Consider the following 10,072-nt stretch of genomic DNA (forward strand, 5'->3'; position numbering starts at 1 on the left):
CCCCCCACATTTTGTGCAACCTTTCCTTGCACACTAACCACCCCCATGGTTAACTCCTGCATCTTCTTACTCCCAAACATTGCAACTACTAAGCATCCTTTTCACCTTCCACCCAGCTATGAAGCCACCATTTCTTCCTATTCTTTAGACCTTTTCATGCCCCTTTCATATTCAACCCTATTCCCATGCCTCGTCCTCTCTTCTTTCTTTTTTTTGCAACCCCTTTTGTACCCCAGTTACATTCCCCCTTTTTCCACCCTCCTTTTTTCAACTTTCCTACGCAGTTCACTGCTATTTCCCTGTCTCCTTTACAGTGGTACCTCGGGTTAAGAACTTAATTCGTTCTGCAGGTCCGTTCTTAACCTGAAACTGTTCTTAACCTGAAGCACCACTTTAGCTAATGGGGCTTACCGATGCCGCCGTGCCGCCAGAGCACGATTTCTGTTCTCATCCTGAAGCAAAGTTCTTAACCCGAGGTAATATTTCTGGGTTAGCAAAGTCTGTAACCTGAAGCGTCTGTAACCCGAGGTACCACTGTACTCTCCTCTTCTGCAGCCTCCTGCGTGTGCCTGTGCATGTGCTGATACAGGTTACCGTAAGAAGAGCAAATCTTAAGAGCAAACCTGTCAGCATGTTCAGTTAGAGAAGGTAAAGTTCAGCTGGTGAATGTTGTACATGTATGGTTTTTTGCTCCTTAACAGCACCAATCTTCTAAATTACTACATGGAATCTGGAACTTCATACTGAAGACAACAGATACCAGAAGTGAAATACATTGCGTGAAAGTACTATGGGATATTTGAGAGCTCTGCTTCACTTACCTCTGTCGCATGAGGCAGATGAGGAATAGAAGAGGGAAAAGTTTAAAACAGAAAAAAACCCCGCTCCTTACAGTGTTGTTCCCTTCTTGCTGTACTCAGTGGCAGAAGTTTGAGTAAAGTAGGGGTAGAGTTACACTGAGGGGTTTTCTTTTTTTAAAAAAAATCAAAGCAGTTTTAACATGGAGAAATGAGCAGGGATGGGTACAACGCAAAAGTTAACACAAAAAAAGTAACACAAAACAGCGTTTTCCAACTTCCTTCTCACTGTACTCTAATATTGTTTCAAACTGCCCCTTAACCCCTGCCTTCTCTACTCAAACCTTTGCCATTGTTTAAAATCGCCACTAAGTTTCCCTGCTTTATTCAAACCTCTGCTGTTCTTTAAAACGGTTATTTTACCCTATGTCCTCTAGTGTTTAAAACCACCATTCCCCCCCCCCCCTTTGCATCCCTCCCATAGCTACTGCTGTGGTGCAACAGTTCCTTTTTGCTCCCTTTCGCTACTCCAACTTCATGCAAATCCAAGACTGTGATGAAACACAACCAATCCTCCAATGGGGGCTGCGTGATGACAATCTTATTTATTTGCATTTATTTTTGTAGGAAAATAAAAACCTAGTTTTAGGGTGCTTCCAGACAGGTATTTAATGTAGTATTTATTACATACTGCTTAATAATATTTTTACAAAAAATGAAGTGGTTAACACGAGATATAAGTAGAAATAACAATGACATGTAAAAAAAAAATACAATAACTTCATATGAGCAACTAAGTAGAAACAGAATTAAACTATCTCATAAGTAAAACGGGGCAGTACATGAGGCAAGAAGCTTCAGTTGCAAATGCAGTGTGTCAGTACAGGGATGGATCTGAGAATGGTAACCGGAGTCTCACACAGTTGAGGCTAGTAAGTTACTATAACCAGCCAATGGCAGGGTTGCCTTAATGGGTAAGGTCTTGTCTTTGGGGCTTGAAATAAGAGAGTGGGCTTGAATCTTATGATGTCCATGTATAAGTGGAACAGTCATTAGCTCATGACCCCTCCAAAATCTGTTTCAGATAGATGGGAGACCAGAGCAGATCTAGAGGACACCTGGGGGAGAAGGGGAAAGCCAGTTACTCTACTTACACAATCTTGGATTTCACCCAATTAAATTGTCTTTTTAAACTGAATTGTTGTGCAAAAGCATTCAAAGTGACTATTGAATTTACTGTTCTTTTCAGCATTCTATATCATAAATGTCAATATTTATACATCTTGAGGAAATGTCAGGTTTTGCATCTTAAACTTGGTGAACCTAAATGACTCCCAAGTCTGGAAAACGCAGCCTGGTGATTAAAATCCCAAGCTGTCCTAAACTCATTAAAATGCATTTTAATTAACATTGTGTGCCTGTTATTCTTGCTGTTGGCTGGTGGGCAAGATTCTTGCATCTCCTTGGATACCGAAGATAGTGACTTCATCATTGCCCTGAAATAAGGTGGTTCCATTGTGATTCACAGAACTCGACTTTTTGTCTTCACGTTTGGATTCTTGAACTCTCTCGATGTAGCCTCTGAAACAACATTTGATGGAGTACTTGAAAACCAAATAGGTGAGTTCAATTACATTTAAGATGATGCACAAGGAGGACGTCACCACCACAATGTACAAGAAGACTTTTTTCTCTGTGGGCTTGGAGATGTAACAATCGACGGTGTTGGGACATGGACTCATGTCACATTTCACAAGGCGGGGGACGTTGAATCCGCCGTACAGCTTGTAAAACAAAAAGAGGAAGCCGAGTTCAAATCCTGTTTTGGAAAGGAGACTGATGAGATAGGTGCATAGCAACCCTCCATCCATGCTTCCTGGGTCCTTATACAACTTCTTTCTGTGTCTCTTTTCCCTGCTTTCTCGATAGGCAACATGGAGAACGACAAGAAGGGATGGGGTGGAGACCATGATCAATTGTAAGGCCCAAAGCCTCACCTGGGAAACTGGGAAAAAGTAGTCAAAGCAGACATTTTCGCAGCCAGGCTGCCTAATGTTACACTCAAACTCCTTCTGTTCATCCTTCCAGACTTGTTCTGCAGCCACAACGTAGACAAGGAGGCGGAAGATAAACACAATAGCCAACCAGATTCTGCCGATTCCAGTTGAGTATTTGTTCACCCCGCTTAGGACATCACGGAGGAATGACCAGCTCATTGCTTCCACTTCAGAAAGGGGAAAGGAACTGTAACAAAACAAATACACAAAATGAGAATGCCCTCACTTTATTTACACAACACCCAGGACATCCAAACTGAATTACATTACTTGTTAGATTGTAAAAGTGATGATCAATCCAATTATACAATAACTCACGATTATAATTGGGTGTTCAGGGGGACCAAGTGCTGGATTTGAGTTTAAATTCTATCTGTAAACTGGAAATAACAAAACTTTCCTTAATTCCTCTCATTAGCTCCTCCCATTGGAATGTAGATGCCAAGGGTATTCTTAGGTGCTGGGAACAGTTCATTATCACCCCATACATGAAAATATATATAACATACATGTAATATATATAACAGAGACATGGGTGGCACTGTGGGTTAAACCACAGAGCCTAGGGCTTGCCGATCAGAAGGTCGGTGGTTCGAATCCCAGCGACGGAGTGAGCTCCTGTTGCTCGGTCCCTGCTCCTGCCAACCTAGCAGTTCAAAAGCACATCAAAGTGCAAGTAGATAAATAGGTACCACTCTGGCAGGAAGGTAAACGGTGTTTCCGTGCGCTGCTCTGGTTCGCCAGAAGCGGCTTCGTCATGCTGGCCACATGACCCAGAAGCTGTACCTCAGCTCCCTCAGCCAATAAAGCGAGATGAGACCGACCCCAGAGTCGGTCACGACTGGACCTAATGGTCAGGGGTCCCTTTACCTTTACTAATATATATAACATATATATATAATGTAATCCTACCAGTTATCATAATGCAGAAACAGTGTGGGGAGCTTTTCCACCATTGCTCTGTCCCAGGTGTGTGGAACCTGTGGCCCTTCAGCCATGGTCAGACTCCAATTTCTCACCCCTAACCAATGGTCATGTAGGATGGGCCTGAAGGGATTTGGAGGGGCACAGGTTCCCCAATCCCTGCTCTGCCTCTTGCCAGTCTTGGAATGCCTGAAGCTACAACTGAAGATGGGAAGTAACCATGTCCCAAGAGCCTCCATGTGATCTGCCTTAAAGATGGCTTGGGAAAGGTATCTTATTATTTTCTCATGTCCATGATTTCTTTGGTCATTCTAGATTTGACTAGTATACCTAGTACTTTAGTCATTCTAGATATAACTAGTATGGTTACCTAGTTTCCAAACCAGTAGTCTTACTAAATTCCCCATCCCCAAGTATTTGCTTAGGCCAAACACACAGTGTAACGGTTGGACTTGTCAAAGGCTTCAGTGGTGTAGAGGGCAGCTCCAGGTCTGAGGGGCCCTACAAGTACTTGCGGGGATAATTATTATAATTATGAAAAGACTGATAGGGATGGGTAAGGTAATAACATATAGTACTTGTAAGCCTCCTTGTACTTCAGTTTACATAATATTTTATACTAGTGTGTTCACGCTTGGAGATATTTTTGATGAAACGGTATATAAATCTGACTAAGTAAATGAAATAGGAATTTGATAGCATCATTAAGTGTCTACAGAATTGCTTGATGATGACCTATTATTTACTATTCATTAATCATCTACTGCTATCTGCTTTCATATCATTTTCCATGTTTTCTCATAGCAAGAACTCCTTTCCATTATCAGACTTCCCAAAATATGAGCAAGTGAAATGGCTCACAGGTTCTAGCCTACAGCTCCTAGCATTAGCATGAGGGAACAAATGATCCTCTGGGTCCCTTCTGACTCTACAACTCTATGATTCTCCCATCCTTGCTGTATAGTCTGCAGAGTAGACCAACTTTCAGTTCCACAGTTTTGCTGAGAGGTGGCACTGTTCTCTCACTTTATCATTAGTCTGTGTTACTTTCTCTTGCTGTATCACAATAAAAGGCCCCAGAGCAGCATCTATTCTACTGTAACACCTGTCAAGTCATGTACTGTGGAGTCGAGGCCTTGATTCAGAACAGATTGCTGCAAATAATCAAGGGGGAAACAGATACAAGGAGAGAGCGCATCATGGCAGGATGCATAAAGCCCATCACACGCGGAGGCCCGCATCAGTGGAGTGGAAACTTTCTAAATCTTATTTATAATCAATTAAACATAAAGCACAGATGGAGCCTGGATATATAGCCAGCCAGGCAGATCCATAGAACTTAATTAAGTCAAGGAACCATTTCTCTTCTAGTTACTCCTTAAGTTGACCTTTAATTACCTGTTGTCATGCCTGCCTGGATAGCTCAGTGGTGCTGATAACGCCAAAGTTACAGGTTTGATCCCTGTGTGGGACAGCTGCCTATTCCTGCATTGCAGGGGGTTGGACTGGATGACTCTCCGGGTCCCTTCAAACTCTACAATTCTATGATTTTACACACTCTCTAGGCTGTGGATACTTAAAAAAGAAAAGGAGGATTCTATGAAAGCGATTGGCCAAGATTCTGACAACGATTCACAGAACATCACATGCACTCCATTGTTTTAACCCTGCCTCCTGACTTCTGCCAACTTTAGCTCCCCAGGGTTGTGAAAGCTACTCATAAGGACTGAGGAAGAACCTTTAGATAAGGATACTGGAGGAGATACTAATCCCAATGCACATGCCCAGTGAAATTGCTAGGTGTGCCTTCCGCTAAGAGAAATGAGCAGGCTGCTGGTGGAAGGCAATAGGGTAGGAGTGGCTAACCTGTGGTCCTGCAGGTCCCATCAGACCCAGTCAGCATGGGCAAAGGTCATGGATGAAGGATGTTCAGCAACATCTGGAGGGCCAAAGATTAGCCTCCCCTATGGAATACATCCATGAATACAAGTCCCCGCCCCCCATTTTTGAAAGAAATCACATGATGGGGGGGGAATTCAATGAAGAAGAGGAGCAGGTCAAATCAGGACTTATTTCAATCAGCTGCAAGGTTTGCACCTTTTTAAAAAACTATCAGCTTGCATCCAAAGTAGCCTGTTCATGGAAGGCAATATAGGCTGTGTACACGTGACATTTGATTCTAGATTCAATAGCGATTGAGTAGTTGTTTATTCTACACAGTCCACACACAATCTAGATATATTGCATGTTTTTTTGCTCCTGAAAAGTGGGTTCATAGAATCGTAGAACTGGAAGAGACCATGAGGGTCATCAAGTCCAACCCCCTGCAATGCAGGAATCTTTTGTGCCCAATGTGGGGCTGGAACCCACAAGCCTACAATTAAGAGTTACATGCTCTACCAACTGCGCTATCCTTTCCCAAAAGTTCATTGCAGATTGATTCTGCATTACCCCATAGTGCGCCCATTTGAAAATGGATGCAGGCAGTCCCTGCAATTGGTGTGTGTGTGTATCCACACCCGTCCAATGTCGTGGTGGGTATGCTGAGATTACAGTCATCATGTGCTTTCTTTATGCATCTGGGGCATGTGCAGAGTGGGAAAGGCATGGATAACCTAATCAAGGGGAGGGTTTTTAAATGTGTATCAGGTAACCACAACCACACTTGTGGTTCTAGTAGCAGGATCTAGTAGCCCGTTGAGGAGGAGCGTGAACAATTGCAGATTGAGAAAAAAACATTTTTAAAATGCAACGCTACAAACAGGTTAGCGTGTGCACAGCTGTAGACTGCATCACTTCCATGCATACATTTCTGTAGAAGATCATTTCTTTATCATTGGTTTATTTATTACATTTTTATTATCATGACCTTCCTCCAGAACACATTGGCTACCCTCACCTGGTTTGGCCAGCCAGTCAAAGCCATTCCCAGGATGTGACCGCTGTCGCATGCTGACAGCTTCTAGGAGCCACAGGTGAGAGCCGAGTGCAAAGTGGGGGTCAAAGGTGGACAAACGACCGCAAGAGGAGCATGACATGTCCCCCATCAGAGGTACTACCCCTCCCCTAACACCCCATATCCCCTTCGGAAGCATACAGTGGCATGAGAACATTGCCATCTTGGCTAGTAGCCATTGACTCCTTAGATCTATGGAACTGTGAATCAAAAACAGCACTGTCCACCAAAATGGGAAAACACTGACAGGTAATATGGAGTTAAACATTAAATATTCCACAGCAGCTGCCGCTCCCATCATATGAAGAAATGTAAGTAGACATGTCATTTGATGGAGGCTCTGGAGACTGCTTTACTCTTTACAGGTGATCATGTTTGCCATAGGTACTGTTGCAACACACAACACAGAGAACACTGGTCACATTCCAGGGGCATGTATCAGACTGGGGCACCCAGTGGGTCTTTTCCTTTCTCAGCACAGCAACATTGCAAGCAAGGGAGTGGCTGCTGCATCTGTGCTTGTCTAGCCTGGCGGTGAAAAGGTGAAGCATGTGTGCCACAGGGATATACAATACCCTCATTAGGGTTAAGGACATAACAGACCAATCCTGTGAGTTCTTGTATGAGCAAAGCAGCTTGTAAGATCAGGTGTTATGACAGAATTCTGCAGATTAGCCTTCCCTTTCTCCTAAAAATTTAAAAACTACTGCCATGTAACATGGAGAAAAATCCAGCAAAAATCAACCCTTTTCTGCCTACACCTCTTTGCCCTTTCCCCCCAACGTGTCCCCTCTGTACGTGATGGCTATATACACCCCACACACCTAAAGCACATTGAAAGGGCATAGCTTCCCCCAAAGAATTCTGGGAAATGTAGTTTAAGGGTGCTTGGAATTGTAGTTATTTGAGGGGTGAACTACAGTTCTCGGGATTCCTTGGGGGGAAGTGATGCGCTTTAAATGTATACACGGAAGAGAACTGAAACATTGAACGCTTTCATATATGTTATTACCTTAACATCAATCTTTTCATAATTATCAGTTGTGAAATTCCATCCTGCTAGTACTTAATGCTAATACTTAGGAGAAGCCACAAGAACCACTTAATAAGCTAGATTCAGTTAGGTAGCCGTGTTGGTCTGACATAGTCAAAAAAATAAAATTTTTAAAAATAAAAAATTGTCCAGGAGCACATTATAGACCAACTAAGTTTGTTCTGAAAGAAGTCTGCATGCACACTAAAGCTTATACCAGATCAAACTTAGTTGGTCTATAAGGTGCTACTGGAAAATTTATTTTATTTTATTTTTATTTCCACTTAAAAAGCTGTTCAGTGCAATGTCTTGTCAGGAACTAATTGTCTTTATATTTTATAATGGCCTTTAATGATTATGTACATTGTGAAGTCCCGTTTGCTTTAAGGCAGGCGTGTCCAAAGTCAATTTCGGGGGCCTAATCCGGCCCACCAGTTGGTTTAATATGGCCCCTATGGCAGTTTATCTCCTGGGGTAAAATCCTAAATTTTCCACCTACAAAATCGGCCCTCACGCATGTTTACTTCATCAAATCTGGCCCTCTTTGAAAAAAGTTTGGGCACCCCTACTTAAGGAAACTATCCCCTTGGGTAGTTCAGTAGGTTCATCATCAAGAGAACTCCAGCAGATGCAAGTTCTCCTACCACAATGCAGGAACAGCTTATCTTTCTACCATATTCCCTCCTAAATCATTTCCAAAGGCACAAAAGCCCTACCCCACATTGCAAGGGCCTCCATCCTTCCCATACCTTGGGGGAGGGGCATTTCACACCAGCCTTCAACAGGGGATTCACATCAGACTCTTCATCTTAGACATCCTTTGCCAACCAGAGGATTTGGTGCCACAACTTCCAGTGCTGGTCAGACACCAGGTTGGTGAAGGCTAATTCTCACATATTCCTTCCTAGATCTGCCCTCCTATTGCCTTAGTTTTATGTTTGCCTTATTTCTCTTTCGCTTCCTTCTCATTCTCCTTGTTAAAAAAAGCTGACACGGTGACCTAAGGCAGGGTGTGACCCACCCTAGGTAATGTTGGTGGTGATGCACTTGTAATTCTAAGTGACATGGCCCCTATTAAATTTGCTCCTACAATACAGGATTAGCCTTTTTAATTCTCACTTTGTCTCTTTATACTTAAAAAAAAAGTTTTTATTGAAATATTTTCATGGATGACAAAGGTACATATAGCAATGCTGCAAGTAGATTTCCTGCACATTCTTGGCTACAACTACTAATTCTCATCATATTTTCTGGTTAGTTGAATTGGAAATATTTTTTTCTTTTGGTGAGAGTTAATAGAGTGTAAAGAGAGTCCCCAGAGTAATCGATAAGCAAGTGGTCGTGTTTACAAACGCTAACACTTTTTAACAACCAGCACAGTAAAAAATGGAGAAGGACCGGGATCCAAGCTTTAAGTCCCTCGCAACTGACCATTACAGAATGACAGGTCTTCTTGCTACTTATGATAGCAAAACACCCACCCACCCACTTCCACAACCAGCTCCCCCCCCGACTCCTATTCCATGAGCATTTGTACATTTCTGAGCAAAACACTTTTGCTTGGCTGTATTTGTTGCTGCTGATGCTGCACTTAAGATTTTAAAAAGCTGTTATACTTCCATCCTGTTTAAAAAGAACAAACATATACGCACACTTTATCATAAGTGGAAAACAGACTTACCTTGTAGAGCAGCAGATGGCTGTCAAAAAAAAAGCACGCAGCAGGTTTCTGGTACCATTAAAAATTAATCATTTGCTTTCCCAGAAACGGAGTTTTACAGCGTCAAGCGTTGAAAATGGAGTATGATGGTTTCCTAGGCAGTGTAACCTAAACAGGTGTAACCTGATCATTTGTTCAGGCATACTATTCAAATGAGGGTGTCTAGAGGAGTATCAGGGTAAATAGAAACTAAGAACAAATGCTTTAAGCCATATATTGCTGCTGTGTTGTATGTATGCACACACATATATACACAGTACATTCAGATTCCCAAGACTGATGTATAATTTGGAAATTCTCATCAGACAGCATGGTATAGTGGATTGTGTATTAGGCCTGGGGCAGGGCAATAGCTCAGGGGTAGAGCATCTCTTTGCATGCACAAGGTACAAGGTTCAACCCTGGCATCTTTAGGTAGGGCTTGGAGTGTATGCTGCCTGAAATCCTGGAGAACCACGGCGAGTCAGCATGGCCGGTGCTGAGCTAGTGGCATGACTTGGTAGAAGGGCAGTCTCCAATGTCCCTGTGTCAGCAATGAAGCTCACTTGGTGACTTTGGGCTAGGCACACATTCCTAGCCATTAAG

The 10,072-nt window shown here is 42.8% G+C and overlaps 1 protein-coding gene across 1 annotated transcript; it reads right to left on the reverse strand.

The window, feature by feature from the left end:
* Positions 1–981: 981 nt before the first annotated feature.
* On the reverse strand, positions 982–9,601 carry GJB7 (gap junction protein beta 7). The gene is made up of 2 exons (XM_080999920.1): positions 9,449–9,601; positions 982–3,041 (listed from the first exon to the last, which is right to left on the reverse strand). The coding sequence occupies exon 2, from the start codon at positions 3,011–3,013 to the stop codon at positions 2,219–2,221; it is 795 nt and encodes a 264-aa protein (XP_080856046.1). The 5' UTR covers positions 3,014–3,041; positions 9,449–9,601; the 3' UTR covers positions 982–2,218.
* Positions 9,602–10,072: the final 471 nt, after the last annotated feature.

Source organism: Podarcis pityusensis (genome assembly GCF_964106645.2).
Source record: "Podarcis pityusensis genome assembly, chromosome: 3".
NCBI lineage: Eukaryota > Metazoa > Chordata > Lepidosauria > Squamata > Lacertidae > Podarcis > Podarcis pityusensis.